The sequence below is a fragment of the Bubalus bubalis genome, chromosome 10 (assembly GCF_019923935.1).
Source record: "Bubalus bubalis isolate 160015118507 breed Murrah chromosome 10, NDDB_SH_1, whole genome shotgun sequence".
Classification (NCBI taxonomy): domain Eukaryota; kingdom Metazoa; phylum Chordata; class Mammalia; order Artiodactyla; family Bovidae; genus Bubalus; species Bubalus bubalis.
The window spans coordinates 31007803-31033170 of NC_059166.1; the positions used below are offsets into that span (position 1 = coordinate 31007803).

Sequence of the window (25368 nt, forward strand, 5' to 3'; positions counted from 1 at the left end):
TTGTTAGTGTCTTGAAGATCTTTTTAATTATTGGTGGTTTTTTTTTTTTTTTAACTAAAGGGTTGGGAGATGGAAATTAATAGCCAGACAATGTCAAAAAAATCGCTTCTATGCTTATAGTATTTTATGAATATAATTTAGTTTTACTTAAATATCCTAAGTATTATAATTCTACTACTCTTTCATTTCATAGCCAGATCTTTAATTTTAAATGTTTAGAATTTGAGTTAAATTTATAACTTAGGCCACATGAGAAAGGAACTAATTATCTTAAGTGGTATAATATCTGTCAGTAGAAGCATGGTGATTTGTTAACTGGTTTGATATTTCTTATAACCTGGAGTCTAGATTTTTGCCACAGTGAAATTGTGTGCAGCCTGTTACTATGAAATAAGGGTTGTTCTTTGTAAATTAAAATTTTTTTTCATTTTGGGGGGGGCACCAGGATTCTCTTTTAACTGACCTGTAGTATAAGTCTATAATGTGACAACTGTATTAATAGGTTACCCAGATCACAGTAGAGGTTACATGGTATTATTTACCTGTTTTTAATACATTAAAAATATAGATGAACCTAGTTCTTTCCATTGATATTTTAGATGTTTTGAATTTGAGAAATTCTGATTATGAATAACTTAAAACCTCACATAAATTTGTAAATATTAGCACATTTACTAACTTGGTAATTACCTTTGTATATATCAGTGAACAAAGTATGAAGGTCACTTAAGATGGTTAAAGGAAGGTAAAATCCTTTATTTTTTTTTTAGAATGTTCACTTTTTATTAAATAATGATCAAGTATCACTTTATTCATGTCATAATCAAAAAGAAACATTTAGTAATTAAATGCCTCATTTCATGTTTCCTTTTGGTTGCTGTGACTGTCTTCTGCATATGTCAACCTATTCATCTGAAAATTAATGGCTCTTGTAAGGTAAGGAGTCTTATTATCTTCCTCTGAAGTTTCAGCTGATAATGTTCACAGCTCTTGTCCTCAGTCTGCAAACCATTTGGATTGCAGCAGCAAATCCTTTGATTTTTCTGGCCCAGTAGCAAAATATGGATTATATCATAATTCCTCTGTTATACCAAGTCACTATTTACTCCATAAAAAAAAGAAACTTGACAGACCTAAAAGTGAAAAGAAACTAGAATCATGTAAGTTAACAAAAGAGCTGTCCCTAGCTGACCTAATCAATGATATGCCAAGAGATTCTTATAAAAGTCAGCCATCAGTCAGATTACCACCCACAGGTAGTGTGGAGAGTCTACCTTCAAAGAGTCTAGATGGTGATTTGTTAAGACCTCATGTGTCTGAGTGTATTTCCAAAGATGATTCTGCCTTCAAAGGCATACCAGATTTAAAATCCTTAATGATAAAAAACACAGCACCTAATAACTCATCAACTATTCAGAATGATTCAGTACCTGATTTGCAAAACATTCCAGTACAGAACAGTTTAGGAAGTTTAAATAATCCTTCATTGGAAAATATGGCTCTTGATAATTTAAATGCTAGTAAAACGACTGAAGTTGGAATTGTTTCTTCAGTTGAACAAAGTAATAAGAATTGCATATTAAAGAGTGACAACTTGCAGTTTTCTCAGTGTGAAAGTCCATCCCTAGCTGAACTGTTTGAGGAACACAAAAAAAACAATCCAAGCCAGTGCTTTACTTTACCTGATTTTTGTCACCAACCATCTTCCAGTTTCACAGATCTCAGTTTGGGATCTTTTCCCTTGTCACAACTAGCAAATCGGTATCCGTCTTCAACTGGAATATCAGAGTTAACAGGATCTCTATCATCTTTGGCATTTTGTAAAGCTTCTCCGACAAGAGACCTTGAGAATTTGTCACTTTCTGATTTGATTGCAGAAACGATTGATATAGACAGCCCTCAGATTAGGAAAGATTCCTGTATGCTCAGTTTATCTGAAATGAGGTCACCTGGAATAGACTCAAATATTGATCTTAGTGTCCTCATAAAAGCCCCAGATTTTGTTCCCAAACCTGTAGTAGACCAATCAGTTGCTCCAATACCAGAAACTAAAGTTCTAAGTTCAAAATTAGGGAAAAATTCCAATTCTGCTAAGGATAATAAGAAAAACAGTAAAAGCTCTCTGCCTAGGAAACCGCCTTTTTCTCTCTCTTGGACCAAGGCCCTTGCTGCCAGACCTTCAGCTTTCGCTTCAACCCTGTGTCTTCGTTACCCATTGAAAAGCTGCAAGCGACGTACCTTTGATCTCTATAAGGCTTTTCTTTATAGTAGACAAGTCCAAGACGTAAAAGACAAAGAAATAAGTCCTCTTATAGCAATAACACCGTTTGACTTCAAATCAGCATCTCCTGATGACATTGTGAAAGCTAATCAAAAGAAAGCTTTTACTAGAGAATAGTAACAAAAGGAAAACTTGCTAACTGTTGTAGAGCTTTTTCTTTTAAATTAATTTAATTTTAAGCTTTTATAGGGTTACTTTATATTATGGGATTTAAGTTGTGAAATTTATATTAAAATTGTCTTAAGTCAGTTGATAAATTTAGTGGATACATGCTTTTGCACTGAAATTTCTTTTTACTATATCTTTTAGTGATAACTGGCTTTAAGTTGATAGCCTGTAATAGGTGTATGTTTACAAAGTGCTTATGGTAACTTGATATTGTGAAATCAAACCTCAGCTATTTTTGTTTAAAGCATTCAGCTTTGAAAATTTTTATGATGAGACATTTTCTTTTATAAAATATTTTTGTGCTTTGTTCTTAAATGAAAATGCCACCACTTGGGATTAGTATAGTTTAGTGATAAAGATTTTTCTTGTGATATATGGCATAGCATAGCCAAGACAGTATTATATTTTGAAATATTAATGAAATCATTCCAAGTTTCATTATTTTTCTGCCAGTGAATACTAAAACTTTTCTATTAGAAAATCTTAAAATTCCTAACTTTTAAGAATACTGTTAGGTTGTTGAAATAACGTTTTTCATGATAATAAAATATAAATCCTTTTAAGGGACCATGTACATATTGAAGATGGATTAATACATAATTTATTTTTATACATTTACAAAACCATTTGTCCTAAATGAACACTTTAAAATAAATATGTAGAAGGTCTTTTCAAGTATGGTTGCATGTTCCTTGAGTAATCTACCAGATCTCTTTCATGTTTTTTTTTTTTTTTTCTTTTTACTATAAGTAATGAAGTGTGGACTTTAACTTTTTGCTACTGACAGCTCTGTGTACTATAATGACAAAGTTTCAGCAGTAGTTGACCTAGTAAGATCTCTTCTAGTGAGTAGAGCAAGTAGGTAATTCATCTCTTAAAGCAGTCGTCCTCAACTAGCAGTCAGAATCACTGGGGAAATTATTTTCAAAATGTAGCTATTGTGACTTCACTCCAGACATGGCGAGTCATTTCTGAGGGATGACATTTGGAAATGTGTATTTTCAGGATGGTCCCCAGTTAATTCTGATGGGTTACTTCTACTTGAGAATCGCTCCCTTAAAGAAATCAGTAGAATGAAAGGAATTACTAATGCTAGGAATAACACCTGGCCAACTTGAATTTTTAATTTGTATTTTCTAGTAATTAGGAATACCAAGGAATATTGCAGATTAGGAATTAGCACCTTTTTTGTTAGAAGATAATGTTATTAGTTATTTCTTGCAGGAAAAAAGTAGTCTATAAAATGTTGTTTCTTAATGAGAACAAAATAGCTATATTTTCCCAGTCAAAAATATTTTCTCTGACTACTACTTTAATCTGTGTTTGATAATTTTTTAAAATATTTCTTGTTTCTGTTTATTTTCAGAATGACATCCCAATAACCCAATATTTTTAGTTGTATATGATGTTTTTATATCCAGTGTTTTGGTGGGAAAGCTTAAGCCAGCCTTATGTCCTTGTTGTTCTTGACTAAACACTTTGTGATATCTTCACTTTTTGTTTCTAACTGCAGATTTCAGTGCGTATCCTACTGATGCTTAGATCATATGAATTACAAGTTATATTTTGTGATCAGTTTTGAAGTTTGAATTACCCCAACTGCTGATTTTGTTTTTCTAGTCTTGAACTTTAATTGGATATTTTAGTAATTTTGAACTATTAGTCTATGACTCATCAACTAGATTTATATACTGTAGGCAGTCTCCAGTTTAGAAGTGAATTGTATTCCAAGTGTTTGTTTAGAACTGACAATAATTCTTGATAGATTAAATGCTGCCCAAGTGGTCCCTTTGCACATAAATCCACAAATACATATTTAATCCATATTGAAATCGAACAGCATTACTTTTATATTATCTTTTATAACAAACTAATTTTCAAGTGGAAATACAATACTTTAAAGCCATATAGTAGATCTTGTAGCGTGAACTAGATCTCCCTTTGTTGGATGATCAGGATTGTGACTTCTATTTATGATGTTATGATTTTAGGGGAAAAATATTCTATATTACAAGGTGATAGGGAAGGTAACAATTTTTAAATAGGTCTCTGTATTTCTGTTGTGATGGCTACTGGTCCGTCAGGCACATACTGACAGGCACTTGCCCCATTGACTAAGCAAGTGTCACAATCTCTGAGATTCAGAGAGTGGAACCAAGAAGACCCACTGTCCCTTCTGTCTTTGGCCATTAGCCTTTGGTAAAGAGACCCCATGGACTGTACCCTATCAGACTTCTCCGTCCATGGGATTTTCCAGCAAGAATACTGGAGTGGGTTGCCATTTCCTTCTCCAGGTGGTAAAGAGACTAGTGCCTGCTTATTCATGGATATTTTCCTAGTGAGGACAGTTGCTTGCACTAAGTGCATCTTCTGCACCAGCTGCTGTTTACTGATTGACTGCTGTCTTGGTAGCTCAGGTATGCTAAGTGTTTTTGGTCCGTTTTCCAAGTGCAGAGCCATTTTTATTTGTGTTATGCTCAAATATTAATAGTATACTTTAAGAATAGAAATAATGATGTAATTGTATTCTAAATGATACAAAATACAAGATGTTTGAAATGACCATTTTTCCTCTTCACTTTTTTTGATTTTTTATAAGAGCTGTTCACAGATGTTTTTCTGTCTTGCATTTGGTTGGTCTTTTTGGTTATGCTTCTTCCCATTAATTGCAAAGAACAAGGTATCACTTCTGTACAGAACACTTCGCTTATCATTTCTTTGTTAGTTGTTCTATCTTTTTCCTATTTCCTAGTTACTGAACTGTTATTCTAACCTCTTCCCACCCCCACCCCCACTTTAGCTTTGAATCTTTCTTTCTTGAACTTTTCTTTCAGCCTTTTTCCCCCTCATATAAATAGTAATAACTGTTCCCAGTGTACTATATTTAATTTCTTGTGGTCAGTGGGAGATCATACAATTAATTGCCATACCAAGAGTAAAACTAGTCCAGTGCTTTTAAATATGTGGACCATTGCAAATTAGCAAGCACACAGTTATACATTGAGGAATAACTGTGTATCAGGTTTCTGTTTGGTGTTCATACAAGTGTATATTTACTTGTAAAATCAGTTTAGTAGTAGCCTAGAAATTGTTTTCTATTACTTTTATAAATGAAGGTAATGCTGACTAGATAGGGATTGATACAAATCCTTTATTAATTTTCTTTTGTAATTATATAAAGCTCAGTGTATGCAGTTGTATATTGTAATTTTAATTTCTAGGCTGCAAAAGATTTGTCACATTTTGAATGTATGTATACATTTTTGTAAAAGCCACATTGGAATAAATTATAATTCTGGGGTTTTCTAAAATCAGGTGTGAGAACATCACAATTTATCCATTAGGATTTTTTATATAAGCTTAATATTTCAGAGTGATATTTTAATAATTTATGATAAAGGTTTCTGTAAACAAGTTGAAAAATGCACTACCTGGTTGTGCAGACTTTCTTTGAAGATATTTGTCATTTAGAATTCTTGTTTTCCAAAAGGTAGAATTTGTATTTTTACTTTTGAGGACTCACATAGAAACATTCTTAAAGTATAGATAATGGTGAATATGGATAATATAATTGCAAAGATGGCAGTGGAAAATAAAACATTTGATAAAGTACACATTTCTGATGTTGACATGCCTGGTTTATATGACTTAAAGGAAAGCATCCTTCTAGTTATAGGACATAACTGGAGATGATCAAAGATGTGATTCTCAAATGGGATGGGAAAATGGGTACTTAAACACATAGTTATATTTATTGCAGTGTGTATGGGATGCATGACATTACACTCTCCAAAGCTGACATCTTTGTCTTCCTTATCCAAGCTGCGACCTCCTCCTGTTTCCTCTCTTTATTAGCAATATCAGCATCTTCCCAGTTGCTCAAGCCAGAAACCTAGGTAGCATCATCGTTGATTTTGCTCCCTCATTTACTTCTTATAATTGATTGTTGTTTAGTTGCTAAATCGTGTCCAACTCTTTTGTGACCCCATGGACTATATAGCCTGCCAGGCTCTTCTGTCCATGGGATATTCCAGGCAAGAATACTGGAGTGGGTTGCCATTTCCTTTTCTGGGGGATTTTCCTGACCCAGAGATCAAATCAAAGTCTCCTGCCTTAGCAGGCAGATTCTTTACCACTGAGGCCCCTGGGAAGCCCTGTAATTAATTCCAGTCCTATTGTTTCTTCTTTACTAATAAGTAATTATATGTGTGTACATATACAGTTGATTGTTCTTGTTTGTGGTAGTTATATTTTATAAAGTCATAAATGAGTGAACACTGAATGAAAGGCAGACACTGACTTAGCAAAAACTGAACCATTGCTCCCATAAGAAATACAAGGTTAGGTTCCTGTGATCCTCTGGTCACAACATTTTTGTCAAACAATCAATACATGACCTTGTTTTATATATGTTTAAAGACACTTTATTTAATATATATTATTCATATATTATTGATTCATTGAAATTGAACTCATAGCCAGTAGCACTGTAACTTCATGCCTAACACTAACATTATCTGTATGCATCTGTTTAATTTGTAAGGTGCATCACAGCTGCTTTGTGCTTAACCCTAGACAGTGCTTCAGACTACTCTTGGGGACCATTTTAAACATAAAATCACCAACTGATATCACATGGTGAAAAATGTGGCATTTAAGAGGTCATGAAAAAGGATACTGCTTTATGAGAGTTGAAACAGGAAGGCAGAATGCATATTATTTGACCTCAGTTGGGAACATGCATGTTGGGCTAGTAAAATTTTTTACTGTTCTACACTGTCCACAAAAGACTGCAAAAGTGCTGAAAGTCATGGGTTTTAGTGATAGCTGAATCCATGAGTATGGAATCCTCAAGTACGGATTGATTGTCCATTTTTTGATCCATATTCTTTGCTCTTATTACTGCTTTTTCTCTTAAAGACTATTAGCTTTGGGCAGAATTCCTAAAATATTTAACTGGCTTCTTTACTTCTCAGTTAATTTTCTCTCAGACACTTTCTACAATATAGGTAGAGTGAATTTTCCAAATTGTAGTTCTAATTTTCTGTTGCCCTGTTTAAACCCTTTATTTTATTTTAAGACCTTTTGTCATCTGGTTTCTCTTTGTGTTACCCACTACCCAAATCCACCCAAGAACACCTACCTGAGTTTCCTCTGCTTCTATAGTGCTTTGCCCTTTCCCCTCCTGGCAATTAGATCTTGAGGCTGTAGTTTATATATCACTTTACTCCTAATCCTGGGATAGGGGAACCATCTTGTGTACCCATTATTCACCGTATTCCTTTTTATTTCCACCTCATGCAAAATCATAACCTCTGCCCCTTTCTCTGGTAACCCTGCTTTATTGTTCCTCACAACCCTTATGTCATCTGTCATTGTGTGTGCACACAGTTTTATTTCCCTCTTCTTTGTAATCCCCCTAGCCCCCTACCACAGTGCAACTTCTATGAATGTAAGATCTTTATTGCTATATTCCCAGCTTAGAATATATCTGGCACATACATGTAGGAAAGAATTTAAAGTAAAAAGTGAGTTTCACTTTTAAATACTGTCCCACATCTTATTCCCGAGAGGAAGCTGTAAAGCAAATCTGTAAAAAAATATTTTATATTTCTCTGGAACTATTTGTGTGTTAGACATATCAAATTTGTATACATATCATTATACAAATGGGAGGATACTGTAACACTTCAATATCTGTATCACTTAGCATGCCAAGTATATTGCAGGTTTTTCCTTACCAGCATATAGACATCAATCTCATTCTTTTTAAAAGCTGTGTAGAATTCCATATGTTTATGCATTAAATAGTCCCTGTTAACATTTTCTTGCTATCACTACTGACTCCTGAATGAACATCCTATGTTTCTACTGATTGATTCTCTAGGCCCATAAGTATGTACTTTAAAATTTTTGATAGATATTGTCTAATTGTCCTTAATAGAACCTGTGCTAATTTCCTTTCCACACAAGTTTATGAGTGCATTTTGTTCAAATTCTCACAGATAGGATTATTGCTCTTTTGGGTGTTATGCCAACCTGATAATTGGAAAGTATTCTTATCATTTGTTTATATGTCTTAAATGAGTAAAACTGACTACTTTGTCACACATTTGAATCTGTTTGTATTTCTTAGAACTACCTATTCCTAATCTTTGACGATTTTTCTGCGGGCTCTCCTTCATAATGACTTCTAGGAATATATGTGTGTGTATATTTAATATATTTGATTTTTATATTTAAATTCTAAGAAAATTAATCCTTTTGTTATGTGCATGGTAAATATTTTTTCTTTGTCATCTTTTAGATCATTTATAAGACAAATTGTTGATTTTATATATATAAATATTAAAATTTTATATTAAAAGTTTCTAATTCATATTAAAATTTATAACAAATTAATAAACTATTAAATAATAATTTGATATTCATAATATATAATATTTAATATTAATAATAAAGTATATTAAAAAGTAAACTTAAAGTATATTAAAGTTTACTAATCTTTTATGGGTTTTTGTTTGAAAGTTCTACTTTACTACAAGATAATTTAAAAAAATTGCTTCTTTGTGTTTAGCAGGTTCTCTCTCTTTTTTAAAAAAAACATTTGAGTGTTTGATTTAGCTGCTACAGTGGGTAAGGAAGAAACATAGTTCCCAACATTTTTTCTTCTTCAATAGCTCAATTTTTCACAGTTACTTTTTGTTGTATTACATGTCCTTTTTCTTTTTTAACCTGATTTGAAATGCCATCTTTGATGTATGCTAAATTTTCCTCTCTCCATCTCTCTTGCATGTTTTGAGACTCTGTGCTGTTCTATTTCTTTGTCTTGTTCTGTGCCAGTATCAAATTTTCAATTACTGTAGCTTTATATTACTGTTAATTTTTAAATATAGCCTGTCTTGTTTTTTAGTCTTCTTTTTCATTTAGTGTTGTTCATTTGCTAAGTCGTGCCCCACTCTTTGTCACCCCATGGACTGCAGCATGCCAGGCTTCCCTGTCCATCACCATCTCCCAGAGTTTGCTTAAACTTATGTCCATTGAATCAGTGATGCCATCCAACCATCTCATCCTCTGTCATCCCCTTCTTGTCCTGCCTTCAGTCTTTTCCGGCATCAGGGTCTTTTCCAGTGAATTGGCTCTTCACGTCGTGTAGCCAAAGTATTGGAGATTCAACTTCAACATCAGTCCTTCCAATAAATATTCAGGGTTGATTTCTTTTAGGATTGGCTAGTTTAGTTTCCTTGCTGTCCAAGGAACTCTTGAGAGTCTTCCAGCACCACAGTTCGAAGACATCAATTCTTGGGCGCTCAGCCTTCTTTGTGGTCCAACTTTCATATCGGTACATGACTCCTGGAGAGACCATACCTTTTACCATATGGACCTCTATTGGCAAAGTGAAGTCTCTGCTTTTTAATACATTGTCCTAGTTTGTTATAGCTTTTCTTCCAAGGAGCAAGTGTCTTTTAATTTCATGGCCACAGTCACCACCATCCACAGTGATTTTGGAGCCCAAGAAAATAAAGTCTGTCCCAGTTTCCATTTTTTCCCCATCTATTTGCCAAGAAGTGATTGGAATAGGTGCTGTGATATTCCTTTTTTCAATGTTGACTTATAAAAGCCAGCTTTTTCACTCTTCCTTTTTCACCTTCATCAAGAGGCTCTTTAGTTCCTCTTTGCTTTCTGCCATAGGGTGGTATTATCTGCATATCTGAGGTTGCTGAAATTTCTCCCAGCAATCTTGATTCCAGCTTGTGATTCATCCAGCCTGGCATTCCTACATGATGTACTCTGCATAGGAGTTAAATAAGGGTGACAATATAGAGCCTTGACATACTCCTTTCCCAATTTTGAACCAGTCCATTTCATGTCCAGTTCCAACCGTTGCCCCTTGACCTGCATACAGGAGGCAGGTAAGGTGGTCTGGTATTCCCATCTCTTTCAGAATTTTCCACAGTTTATTGTGATCCACACAGTCAAAGGTGAGAAAAAAATAAACTGTCTTCATTAGGCACTAAACATTACATTATTAAATGGAGTTTCTAGTATTGGCCTAGTCTTGTAATGCTGGAACATTCCTAATTGGTTGTGGTAAATTTTTTTTTTTAATGGAATGTATTTTATTTGAAAATATTTTATTTAAAATTGTTTTGTATGTTCATAAAATTATACAATTGTGTGTATGTGTTGTTTGTCATGTTTTGGTTTCTCTTGTGATAGTTTTTTTAGAGAATTTAGAATTTTCTTTATTCTTATAATTTGAAGGGCAGTGAAATTATTTGTTTTATGATAGGAATTATCTTTCTCAATATTCTAAGGTCAGCTTGGGAAGTTTTAATTTTCTGAGTAAATGATCTATTTCATCTGGTTGACAGATGATTTTGTTTTGCACTGTAGCAGACATTGTCTACTAGTAGTCATTTATGAAATGTCAAACACAGAGAATAATGTATCAAGTACTTATGAACTTGCCATTTAGATTCAACAGAAGGTAGCATTTTGCATTACACATTTCTGGTATTTGTTTGTCTTTGTTCTAAGAAATATATTGTTAGATTGAAATCCGAGTCCTGCACTTTTCTTGTTTCTCCCTACTCCCTTGAAGTTGATATGCATTGATTCCATTCTCTCTTTCTTAACTTTTGTCTCTGTAGCTACTGTTTTTCTTATGAAAACTGTATTTGCTATAACGTGGATTCTTTTAGTTACTATTTTCTGTGTTCTTTTAGAGCTATTGTTATTTTCTGGATAATTCCCATTTTAATTTTGATTTTCTTTTTAAGCCAAGAATTGAAGTGTTCTTTTTTTCTTAAATCCCAGTGGGATTTTTATTTGCCATTTTTGTTATAATTTTTGATTTCATTGTGCTGTCATCAGAGAATGTGGTTGGTACATTTTACTTTTTGAAGTTTATTCAGTTTTTCTTTGTTGTCCAATGTAGTTTTATCGTTATTTCATAGGTTAATGTCAGTAATATAAATTCTGTCTGACTAATCCAAAATATATTTCTGTTACTTTTCAAATTTTACAGAATAATAACGTTACCATTTAAAAAAAAATTTGTCAACTTTAAACAGTATGTATGTGCTGGTCTCTCATGAAAGATGGAGAAATTGACACACATACTTCACCTCCTCTTATAATTTTTATTAATATTTTAAGTTTTTAGGGGAAGTATTTATACCTCTTTTTTAAACCTTATTAACTGAATTACTAACTTTAATCAGTTCTTTGATGAGTCCCTACTTTAAAAGTTGAGCTCATCAGAGTTATACTTTTTCATACTTGACCTCTTCTCTCCCTTTATCTCCTGATGATTTTAGTCATATTATTTAATGTAGTGCCAAAAATTTTAACACTTTCCTTAGATTTTGTACTCAAATTTTCCTTAATTTTTAACCAACTGTAGTTACATTAAGCTTGATTGGTTTCTCGTGGTTAGGCCTCTATTTATCACTTATTTGACATCTTTTCCATCTCTCACCTTCCCCTCTTCCCAAAATATTCATTTGAAATTTTCCCCAAGTTGTTGAATATATTAAAATGATTCTGTGACCTATATCTGCATTAGAAGTAATAGTCCTTGGTTTGTCTTTTTTTTCTGGAGGGTCTTGCAGACATTGCTCTACAGTTTTCTATCATATATACTTCTAGCATGGCTTTTTAAATTTCTGAAAGTAGTTGTATTTTTTGTTTTGATTTTTTTCAATCTGTATTTCTTGTAAGCTCTGCTGGCTTATTTTTTACTTTTTTCTTCTGTTTGTTTTTTATCATCTTTTCTTTTATTGTGTGTGTTTGTGTGTGTGTGTGTGTGTGTGTGTGTGTGTGTGTAGGGAGGGTATGTTTTTTGAGGGGAAAAGTGAGAGAAACAGCTTTACTTTGTCTTTTTAACTGGATATATCTTTCCAGCAAACCCACTCCAGTACTCTTGCCTGGGAAATCCCATAGACAGAGGAGCCTGGTGGGCTACAGTCCATGGGGTCTCAGAAGAGTCAGACTTAGCAACTAAATAACAACAGTCTTCCCAGCAACACTTGATTAGATTAAATGCCCCAAACAGCTGTGAAGCTAGATAACCTGAGAAGTTTGTGAATAATTTCTTTTCGGGTATCTGATAGGACAGACCTTGTTCCAAAAGCTTAGATGCTTAGGTATAATAATTCCCCTGACCATAGCATCCTGTCTTTGTGGTGACATACCACTGAAGTCTAGGAGAAAGCTTTTTTTTATTACGCTTATTTGGGAGTATGTATACACACACATATGTTTTGGCTGCACTGGGCCCTCTGAGGTGTGCGTGCGCTTTGTTGCGGCACACCGGGCCTTCTCTAGCTGTAGCACTTGAGCTCTAGCGTGCTTGGGCTCAGTGGTTGTAGCATTGAGAATGATGGGCTTAGTTGCCCAATCAGGGATCAAACCCATATCCCTTGCATTGGAAGGTGGATTCTTAACCAGTCTACTAACAGGGAAATCCCTCAGTATATTTGTATTCTTAGAATTTTGGAATGAGAACTTAATGTCTATGTGAAAATTAACCTTTTATCCTGTAATAAGTTAGAACTCTTCAATTTCTAAGGTGATGTATTAAATATTTATGTGTCTCCTTAACTTAGATAACATTTGAGTTCATTTTATAAGCATATGTAATATTGAACCATTATAGCAAGTATAAATAACCTTAGACTAGGTTATCATGTAATTTTGCTATACATTTGTATGGGTGAACTGCTAAAGGAGTATATATTTAGGGATTAAAATCATGGGACAATCTGTTTTCTGTTGATAGTTTTTTGTCACTTTAAACCTACCAGGAGGGGAGGGATTCACTACCAAAACTATGAAACTAAGTAGCATTTTTTTTCCACAAAGAAATCCAGAAATTGAAATGCACATATTATTATTGTTTGAAAGGAAAATTCTGGGCAGAAGAATCTTACTATTTATGCTCTAAAATTTTATAATTAGTCAACCAACTTAGAAGAGAAAGTTTTTGACACAATGAATGCTTCTTTGTAAAATTAAGCATTTTAACTCTTTTGATTGCTATTGAGGCTTTTTCTAACACTGGGTTTATTTAGATTATTTTAGAAAAATACTTGATCTAAAAAAAAGTAAACATTAAAGAAAAAGTAGTTGGTCCACAAATACGGAGGAAGGAATCACGCATAATTTAAATTTAACATTTTAGGTACTTCCCTGGCCAAGCAGTGGTTAAGACTCCACATTTCCACTGCAGGGGCACAGGTTTGATTCCTGGTCACAGATGTAAGAGCCTACATGCCATGTGATGTGGCCAAAAAAATACATTTAGCATTTATATGGTTCTTAGAATTGGTATGTCCATTGCATTAATCATAGCTTTAAGAAAAGTCATTGTTTACAAGTGTTGGAGGGTTTGGAGAAATATATTTGATTTCCTTATTTGGAGAAATATACTTGAATACTAAAATTTGTCTTGAGTAGAATTGGTTTGCTCATACTGTTTAGAAACCTCTTATATATCATTTTCCTTTCCCTTTTGAATTTATTCTGGTTTTACCTTTCAAGTGAAGTTTTCATTTACAAAATAGAGCCTAATTTTACATGAGGATATAGTTAATTTGCAGGCATTGTTTTGCTAGTTTTGTAGTATTAATAGTCTCTTAAACAAATGTCATATAGTGGATATCTACTATAGTGTATATTACTATTTGAATATCTATAAAGTATTATTTGTAACTGTATTCAGATAATGATTATCATAGTCTAGCCTTGCTTCTCAGTGGCAAATTGTTCCCTAGAGAAGATTGCAAGAAATTAAAGATAAAGCAGAGCTGTAGACCCTTGCAATAAAGGCCTTTTTTTTTTTTTTAAACTTACTGCGCTTTATTTGTTTCTTTCTTCAGCATAACCTAAGTAAATAGACATAATAGTGATATTAAATTTTTAGGAGGCTATGTAACCTCTTTTTCTCCCTTGTCAGGTCAAATATATTATGAGATTTTAATCCTTGAAGTAAAGACTATGATTAACTTGAAAAAGTGTACCTTACAAAGAAAAATTACTAATACAGCATGTTATGAACAGTTCTGAATCTATATGAACTTTTCACGAATGTACTTAAATATATATTTTATTTTGCTTTAATCTCTTTATAGGGAGTTATATTTAGCTAGAATTCTTTGATTTCCTCTTTTAAGTATATTTTTCTTTGAAAAGTCTTCTCATTAATTTTTCACTGAGTAATTTTATTGAAGCAGTTAGAAGAATTTTATACTTGCACAGAAAGCTTCAGAACTAATTGGCTTTCTGCTTTAAAATTATGTGGGCTTCTAAAGGAAGTGGTTTATTTCAGTTAAAAAGTTAAGTAGTTCAGAATGTTCTCAGATATGTCTTAAGATTCTCTTTGTGTATACACCTACACTGGAAAAACTGAAGCACTAATTGCTTAATTTAAAAATAATTTGCTTTAGACTCTCAAAACAGCCTGTCTTCTTTGTATAGCCAGTACCATGTAAGAATTGCATGAATGTTAAATAGAGTTTTCTTTTCATCCTAATTACCTTGTTTTTTTTAAACCATAGAATTATAATCAGATTACATATATTTGTATATACTTTCTTGTTTCATTCCAAGGCAGTTATAAATCCTTTTAAATATTTTTTTTGGGTGAAAGAATTGCTAAGTATTTAGCTAGGGATTAGGATGGATTAGAATGGGAACTGATAAATACAGTTCAATTTAGCTAGCATTTATTGCATGTTCACTTTTTGTCAGAAAAATATGGTAGCCACTGGGGACATAGATTTATACCCTAGACTTTTCCCTAGAATTTTATAGTAGCCCCTAAGGAGCTAAGTCTGATTTAATAGAAGCACCAGATATAGTCAAGGTGTTTTCCCTTGGCTGTGTTTAAACGTGTTCTGTTCTGGAAGCTGCCACTTCTCAAGGGGAGATAGGGAAGTGAATTAATGCATTGAAGGTAAACTTTGTGTCAGGCTTTGTATATATTTTATTTGGTTTTTATAAGAATCTGTGAGGTAGGTGGAAGAAACTGAGGCTTATATGAAATAAATAATTTGCCATACTTCACAGCTATTAAGAGCAAATTGTAACTCAAATTGAGTTCTTTCGGACTTGGACATCCTTTAAAAATTTTTTTTATTTTGATTTATTTAAAATTGAAGTATAGTTAATTTACAGTGTTGTGTTAGTTGAACACACTTTTCATTGTTATATATTACTTGCAACAAGTTTTTATATTGTAAACTTAATCTTGTTTTGTGGTTCTTTGTGTAACTTAAGAATAAAATTAAATCTCTTATTGGGGGAATCAGCTTTATCATTAGTGAGGTACTTCAAAATTATTTTCAACTATTTTTCTACTATATTACTTAGAGGTTTTGGCATAGCTATATAGAGAATTGATAACAGTTTCTAAATCCTTGTAAATTAGTGGTCATATAATATGAAGTCCTTTTGTAGTTCATTAAATTTTAAGTCACTGTGTTGTCTTTGATTCCTTAAGCAAACCAACAATTCTGTTTGATTTAAAAATCCTGAAGAATTTTATTTTTTAAATAGTTGTTAGCTTGGTGCCATCTTTAAGCACATGCTTAAATAATACATGATAGTGTTTATTGAGTAAAACTAGAAAGTCCAAATGAGCCAGTGGATACTTAATCCCTTTATTCAGAATTCAGAACTATTCGTATTTTGATGCATTTACACAGTAATGGTAGGCAATATTGATGAACATTTCAGTTCAATTCAGTCGCTCAGTTGTGTCCGACTCTTTGTAACCCCATGAACCGCAACATGCCAGGCCCCCTGTCCATCACCAACTCCTGGAGTCTACCCAAACCCATGTCCATCGAGTCGATGATGCCATCCAGCCATCTCATTCTCTGTCGTCCCCTTCTCCTTCTGCCCTCAATCCCTCCCAGCATCAGGGTCTTTTCCAATGAGTCAGCTCTTCACATCAGGTGGCCAAAGTATTGGAGTTTCAGCTTCAACATCAGTCCTTCCAATGAACACCCAGGACTGGTCTCCTTTAGGATGGACTGGTTGGATCTCCTTGCAGTCCAAGGGACTCTCAAGAGTCTTCTCCAAAACCACAGTTCAAAAGCATCAATTCTGCGCTCAGCTTTCTTTATAGTCCAACTCTCACATCTATACATGACCACTGAAAAACACTTAATACACACCAAATATTGTACTAAACTCTTTATACTGATTTATTTATCACATTTAATATACTCAGTTTTTAATAAATCATGTCAAGTAGAGGTGTTCTTTTTTTTTTAATCCTAGTGTCACCAGGAGGCTCTGAGGCTGAAAATGGCTAAACACCGTACCCAGGGCCATAAAACTAGTGAATGGTGGAGCCAAAATTCAGAATAAAATGCTTCTAATATACTAAAGTCCTCTTTTATAGTTTGTGTATGTTTTTCTTCATATAGGACATATTAGTTCTTTTTTAAAAAAAATGGGGCCACTTCATTTTTTAACCCATTTAACTTAATCATGTACTACAGACTTAAAAATTTTCTTTACTTTGGTAAATTCTGTTTTCAATTGTGGTAAAATACAGATAGCATGAAATTTATTCACTGTTTTTAAGCATATAGTTCAGTAGTATTAAGTATATTCACATTGTTACGCCACCAGTCTCCAGAACTTTTCCGTCTTATAAACTGAAACTCAGTACTCATTTAACAACTCTACATTTTCCCCTTCTCAAGTCCCTAGCAACTACTCAGACCTTTGTTGGTATGCCAATAAATTTAGGCTGCATAATATTATTATTTTATCTAACTAAACACCTATTGTAGGACTTAAGTTTTTCAATGTAATTTTACCAAAAATACTTCAGTAAACATTTTTGTGCATTTTTTTTCAATTATTTTATAAAAGGTTTTTTAAGAGTAATATTGCTGGATAAAAAGGTATAGACAGTTTCGATGCTTTAGTACATAGTGTGAAGTTACTTTCAGGAAGATTATACTAATTTATTTATTTCATTTAATTGTTAATCATAATAGCATTGATAGCATTATTGTATAAAGGAAGGATTTTATATTCTTATTGATGTTTTCATTCATTAATAGAGTAGATAAGAGAGAGAGATTATTCCTTTGGTGGGAGGGGGGAGTTGTGATGAGAGTCATTTTTGTGTCCCTAAAAATTGTATCCATGGTGCATGTGTCTAAAATGTCATTTATTCCCTGTTGGCTCAGACGGTAAAGGATCTGCCTGCAATGCAGGAGAGCCGGGTTTGATCCCTGAGTCAGGATCATCCCCTGGAGAAGGAACTTCAGTATTCTTGTCTGGAGAATTCCAGAGGAGCCTGGCAGGCTACAGTCCATGGGGTCACAAAGAGTCGGACACGACTGAGTGACTAACACTTGCACTTCACTTTCACTCATAAGAAGACAGTACCTAACTTTAGAAGTTCAGATGGTGCCAGTGGTAGAGAATCTGCTTGCCAGTGGAGGAGATGCAAGAGACACAGTTACAATCCTTGGTTCGGGAAGATCCCCTGGAGTAGGAAATGGCACTCCACTCCAATATTCTTGCCTGGAAAGTTCCACAGGCAGAGGAGCCTGGCGGGTCACAGTGCATTGGGCCGCAAAGAGTCAGACATGACTGAGCGAGCACACACTCATAAGTAAAATAACCCATGTAATAACATTGGCACAGTGTCTGGCACATAAAGAATGCTCAACAAGTGATAATTGAACTTGGTTCAAAGAAATAAAGTGTTTTCTTACTACTATCTAAGGAACAAGTGCCTTAAAAAGTGATTATATATTAAAGTCTAATTCATTAGGGACTTATATTTACTTCCGCTGAGTTTTTTGGTTTTTTAAAGTCATTCATGACTTTATGTAAAGCCCTTACTTTTTATGTAAGCCCTTTTTGGGAGATGACTTATCTTCTCTCTTAGCCATTTTTAACAGCCTGATATAAATTCTTCCATGTATTTCTTTATTTTCACATAATCATATATAAAAATAAACACATACATAGAGGGATTTTTCATTACTATTATAAAAAAGAAAAGAAGTACTATACTTTTCATTTTCCTTGTCATGCACTGTTAACTGGAGTATTTCCAATGTAGTCTTTTGTTGTTGTTGTTGTTTAGTCGCCAAGTCATGTCAGACTCTCTTGTGACTCCATAGACTGTAGCCCTTCAAGCTTGCTTGTTCTTGGGATTTCCCAGGCAATAATACGAGAGTGAGTTGACATTTCCTTCTCCAGGGTTTCTTCCCTACTCAGGGATCAAACCTGGGTCTCCTGCACCGGCCTGTGGATTCTTTACCACTAAGCCACCAGGGAAGCCCATTCTTTTTGGTAATTACGTCATATTCTCTGGGATTGCTATGCTATCATTTAGTCAGTATATTGCATACTGAAGGATATTAATTTTATGTCCAGTTTTTGTTTCTGTGAACTATTCTGTTTATAGAACATCTGTGTACTTATCCTTAGAAACTGGGGCTCTTGATTCTGTGAGAGATCCCTGTGGTGGAATTGCTGGGTTTAAAGGTATACTGCTTGCTTTCCAATAGATACAGCCTTTGCTAAATGAGTGGTGGTATGGTTCATCCCTCCCCTCAGCAGTTAGTGTCATTATTTATCTTGATTTTGGACAGTCTGACAGGTAAGAAATTAATGTCTCATTGCTTTGTTAATGAAGTTGAATATGTTTTCATATATTCACTTGCCGTTAAACTTGTTCTATGAATTGCTAGTTTTGTATATTTTACCCATTTTTAATTAGGTCGTCTTTTTCTTGTTAAAATATTTTTATGTTACAGATATTAATCTTTTATTAGCATATACATTGTAAATGTTTCCAGTCTTTTCATTTTCTTTATTTATGGTCTCTTTCTACAGAAAAATTTAAAACTTCATATGGTTCTGTTTAAACAGGTTGCAGTCTTGGATTAAAAAAAAAATCAAGCCTAAGTTGTATATATTCTGTTTTCTTTCGGGAAAATTATATGAGTTTAAGACTTAATTCCTCTAAAATTTGTCTTTATGTGAAGTGTAAAAAAATAGTCGAACTTGTATTTTCTTTCAGATTTTCATTAGAATTGAAAAGATTCATCAGATTGTATGCTCTGACTGGTAGCATGGGATATAGCAGAAAAGGATGATAGCGCTTGAATTAAATTAATACTGTTTTGTAACCTAGGTCTTTCATTTGGTATCTGCATGACCTTAGTAAAATTACTGGATTTCTCTGAGACTTGAATTTTTCTTTGAAATGGTAAAAATATTCTCTGTCTTGAAGTATTAAGATGATTCATCTTTAACCCAGCTTGTTCCATGTAGCAGTCTCTTAAAACATTAGTTTCCCTTTCCTTTCCTTTGCTAATTGCTTGAAAGTTCATTACATTCATTATTATAGAGTCATTTCTGGATATTGGATAATACTGGATTTTACCAAGTTTTCTTATTTAGGAATGACTGCTCCACTTTTGGATTCACGATGATGTTTGGAGATGGTTATGACTCATTGCGTATCTTTTTTAAAAAAAAAAATTATAGTTAATTTACAATGTTGCATTGGTTTCAGGTGTACAGCGAAGCAATTCAGTTATATATATATATGTATATATATATATTCATTTTCAGATTATTTTTCCTTGTAGATTATTACAAGATACTGAGTATAGTTCCCTGTACTGTACAGTGATGTTCTAGGCAAGAATACTGGAGTGGGTTGCCATTTTCTCTTCTAGGGGGTAGAACTTATTGCTCCTAATATAATTTAAATTAATTGCATATATTAGATTATAAAATTTTGTGAATACTACTTCAAAGCATATAATACAGCCTAATATAAAGTTGAAATCTATTCATCAAAAGTTTTTAATTTTTAAGATTACTGGCTCAATGATACTTATAGAAAATTGAAAGCTGATCCCAATGAATATTTTTTATGATAAAACATTTTTTTCTTTATCATAGGAGATGGATACAGAGTGATGGATTTGATGAGGCAGGTTATGCTATATGAAGGATATCTTAAAATGAAAAAATAATTTATACTGAACAAATCACAGTGTGGTTGTAATATTGAAGAAAGTGATTTATTCTCTGTAGCTTAGTTGTGCTTTCTAAATGTATATCTAGTAACTAGAATTTATATGTGTACTCAGATTCAGTGAAATGATTTTCTATTTGAAGTAATTTTTCATTGAAAATTTAACACTCTTTCTTTGAAAATCTTTTTTTTTGCATGTGTTTCTGTATTGAAACACTTAGAGGAACTATAATGATTCATGGCAAAAAATGTATTTACCTGGAAAACCTCAGTTTAAAAAAAAACCTAAAATATATATATTTTAAAACTCTAGATGTTTTGATTTGAATGATTTTAAATTGTAAATTTCTGTCTTAATCATATAAATATGAAAAATAATTTCTTCCTTTTTAAGTTTCTCGAATCTCCACTAACTTATTTTCCTAAATATTTAATGTAGTAAAAGGGGAAAAAGTCACTTACGATTTTCTTACCCAAAGACAAAATCTTGATTTTTGCCACATCCTTTTAGGATTTTCCTTACGCATTTTTATTCTTTATGTTAGTAAGGTTTGTACATACAAGTTTACATACAATTTTGTTTGCTGTGTTTTCCCTCTCTTCATTTCCTATCTACTTGCACACATCTTTAAAAGTGGAGTCAATTTTTAATCCCAGTTTGATTCAGAGAATACTTTAAAAATGTTTATTAAAAATTATAAAATTTAAAACAAATTAATGTTACAGTGTTTTCACATCTTTATAGGTCCTGTTTAAATTTGAAATTACTTAACACAATCAGCAGATAAATAAGCCTATTAAAATGTCCCTGGTAATACCTCTCATGTTTAGTTATAGATTTTATATGAAACAAACAAACCTTGGTTGTTTTTAATTGAATTTAAGAATATTACTTCCTAGAGAACAGATTTTCATTACCTAGTATCCTATTTGATGTGGTTAATAGTATTAAAATGTTCAAACATTTTAGAGGTTTAATGATATATGTATGTGGGGAAGTGGAGAAGGCAATGGCACCCCACTCCAGTACTCTTGCCTGGAAAATCCCATGGACGGAGGAGCCTGGTAGGCTGCAGTCCATGGGGTCCCTAAGAGTCGGACACGACTGAGTGACTTCACTTTCACTTTTCACTTTCTTGCATTGGAGAAGGAAATGGCAACCCACTCCAGTGTTCTTGCCTGGAGAATCCCAGGGACGGGGGAGCCTGGTGGGCTGTCATCTCTGGGGTCGCACAGAGTTGGACACAACTGAAGCTACTTAGCAGCAGCAGCATATGTGGGGAAGAGATTCTCACTGAGCAGGCTAAGTAGTTATTTTTAAAAATTGTATGAGGGCAACAGTAAAAGGTCATCTGAACTAATTTCCTGACTTGAGACATCTTCAAACATTTTTAGTTATGAACCTGAAACCAGTCAACAAAAGGTAGATTGATATAATCTGCAAAGAATGTTAACCAGGGTTGGACAAATTATGAACCTCACTTCTTCATCTATAAAATTAGTTTTACACTAGACAAGTCATTCACAGTAATTTTTTTTTTTTTTTTTGCCCCAGGACACCTGAGATGTACCACTTTCTTGTCAGGATCGGTACCTGTCAGTGACAATGCTTTTCAAAGGGGAAGAGGGCAAGGATGTGCTTGCACCTACCTTCTCCTCGCAAGCTGAGAATCACTGAGTCAGGGAACCTATTACTTCTTTCCATATATAAGATTATGTAATCTTAGTGAATATTCGAGTGCTTAGTATATATTAGGCCACTGGACTTGCTCTTGTGGAAAAGAAATTTAAAAATATCCTTCTGGAGCTCAGAGGTTAGTTGCAGAGGTAAGGCACATACTTATACTGATAGACTGATGAGAAATGATATATGCTACATGAAGATTTACAATAAAGGTTTTTTATTTCAAGTCATATCACTTTGGTCTGGAATTATCATTTTTAAGAATTTGGGATTATTGTGTGTGACCTAAATTTGATAGCATTATGCTATAATGTATGTTTTAGACCCTAAATATCCCATTCCCCACCTAAAATGAGCATAAGCAAAAGGTTAAGAAGACTGTATCCAGATGTTTGTTATTAGAGGCAGACTAGCGTACCCTTCTAGTTTCCCACTGAAAATTAAAATTCTACTAATTGGAAACGTCTATGTTAAGCTGAGAATGATTTAAATTCTAGGCTCTATATTAGCAGATTTTGAAACAGCAAATATTTAGTGAAATCAGAATTACTAATTTAACATGATCAGAAGTATCTAAGTAGATAACTAAAATTGTAAACTACCGCACAATTGCACTCATCTCACATGCTAGTAAAGTAATGCTCAAAATTCTCCAAGCCAGGCTTCAGCAATATGTGAACCGTGAACTTCCAGATGTTCAAGCTGGTTTTAGAAAAGGCAAAGGAACCAGAGACCAAATTGCCAACATCCGCTGGATCATCAAAAAAGCAAGAGAATTCCAGAAAAACATCTATTTCTGCTTTATTGACTATGCCAAAGCCTTTGACTGTGTGCGTCACAATAAACTGTGGAAAATTCTGAAAAAGATGGGAATACCAGACCACCTGACCTGCCTCTTGAGAAATTTGTATGCAGGTCAGGAAGCAACAGTTAGAACTGGACATGGAACAACAGACTGGTTCCAAATAGGAAAAGGAGTATGTCAAGGCTGTATATTTTCACCCTGCTTATTTAACTTATATGCAGTGTACATCATGAGAAACGCTGGACTGGAAGAAGCACAAGCTGGAACCAAGATTGCCAGGAGAAATATCAATAACCTCATATATGCAGATGACATCACCCTTATGGCAGAAAGTGAAGAGGAACTAAAAAGCCTCTTGATGAAAGTGAAAGAGGAGAGTGAAAAAGTTGGCTTAAAGCTCAGCATTCAGAAAACGAAGATCATGGCATCTGGTCCCATCACTTCATGGGAAATAGATGGGGAAACAGTGGAAACAGTGTCAGATTTTGGGCTCCAAAATCACTGCAGATGGTGACTGTAGCCATGAAATTAAAAGACGCTTACTCCTTGGAAGAAAAGTTATGACCAACCTAGACAGTATATTGAAAAGCAGAGACATTACTTTGCCAACAAAGGTCCGTCTAGTCAAGGCTATGGTTTTTCCTGTGGTCATGTATGGATGTGAGAGTTGGACTGTGAAGAAAGCTGAGCCCCGAAGAATTGATGCTTTTGAACTGTGGTGTTGGAGAAGACTCTTGAGAGTCCCTTGGACTGCAAGGAGATCCAACCAGTCCATTCTGAAGGAGATCAGCCCTGGATTTCTTTGGAAGGAATGATGCTAAAGCTGAAACTCCAGTACTTTGGCCACCTCATGCGAAGAGTTGACTCATTGGAAAAGACTCTGATGCTGGGAGGGATTGGAGGCAGGAGGAGAAGGGGATGACAGAGGATTAGATGGCTGGATGGCATCACTGACTCGATGGATGTGAGTCTGAGTGAACTCCGGGAGTTTGTGATGGACAGGGAGGCCTGGCGTGCTACGATTCATGGGGTTGCAAAGAGTCAGACACGACTGAGCGACTGAACTGAACTGAGACAGAGCATTAAGATTTTATAGAGGTGCTTGACTTAGCAAGTTTTGTATATTTATTAACTTCAAAACAGATCTGATTTGGTTACCTTGGAAAATGTACTTCCATGAAGTTCTGAGGATGTGCAGTCAGAAACAGGGTGGAAAGGAGAGGGTGCCTGTGAAATATCCTGGAGAAAAATTCATTTATCAGGCATATGATCTTTCGAAATCCACTTAAGTTTTCACCTATAAAATGATGGACAGACCAAATGATCTCTAATAATACAACCAGCAAATTTGCATGATTGTATGAACCTTAGTTCATGTAAGGACTGTACAAGGAATGTGAGTGCTTCTTTTCTCCCTTTATTAGTGTACATTCATTGGGCCTTCACTACCTTCTCATTTCACTTTCTGTAAGTTATTTCATCCATTCCCAGATCTCAAGTTACTTGTGTTTTAATAGCGCTCTCATTCGGCTTTGCAAACTTGATTATCGAGTTTTCTATCCAATTTCTATTTGTCTTGAAAGAAAATATCAGATCCAGTGTATTCTATATTCATATCTAATTTAGAGTCATAGGGATTAACATCTGTATTTTCTGCCTCCCTAACATTTAATTCATCACCATATTTTGTTAATGTATTATCTTTCATGCTTGTCCCCTCTTATTTCATGTGCTCTGGTACTCAGCTATAGTCATAGCACTTGTGATCACCTGCAGTATTCTCTTTTCTTTGTTTATATTTTCTGTCAGCCTTGTCATTTTACAGGTCCATCACATCTAGAATGAAAGCTACCTGAAAACAGAGACTGTTAATCATCTTTGTGTCTCCAGTGCCACGTACATGATACAATTAACTTGGAAAAACTCTAAAGACCTGAGATGGTGTCTAAGCAGTTTTTTAAAAAAAAACATGAAATAGGCAATCTCTCTATTTAGGAGGTAGTCCATTTAGAATGGACTGCTCTTAATTTTGCACTTGAATAAGAGACCATCCAAGAGAAGCAAGATCCTGACTAGTAGACTTCTTTTAGTTCTCTGTCATATATTTATTTGGTAATAGCAATCTACTTTTCCTTGCGAGAAAATTTGGCGGCTGTTCTTTCTCTTACTTTCTTACATACATTCAGGCAGCAAATGTCCCTAATTTTATCTTGTAATAGCTTTTAAATAACCCTTTCTCCATCTCCATCATTCTTAGGTCAGTTAATAGAATTTCTTACGCATGTCAGTACAACAGTGTTCTAACTGCTCTTCCTCAGTCTTTCCTCCACAATTCATTTTAATTCACAATATGATATGTCTTACCAATGTTGAAATTCTTTTAGTGGCTC

At 34.0% G+C, this 25368-nt stretch overlaps 1 protein-coding gene across 4 annotated transcripts in view; it reads left to right on the forward strand.

Moving 5' to 3' along the window:
* HBS1L (HBS1 like translational GTPase) overlaps window positions 1-25368 on the forward strand; it is an 87155-nt gene that overhangs the window by 19280 nt on the left and 42507 nt on the right. The window contains exon 5 of one of the 4 annotated variants that reach the window (XM_025294499.3): window positions 942-5011. The exons of 2 other annotated variants lie outside the window; for them this stretch is intronic. In XM_025294499.3, the coding sequence (XP_025150284.2) occupies window positions 942-2398 (1457 nt within the window). In that variant the 3' untranslated portion in view covers window positions 2399-5011. Of the gene's footprint in view, window positions 1-941; window positions 5012-25368 lie in introns of those variants that run through there. One more of the 4 variants, XM_044924204.1, reaches the window with a different exon arrangement.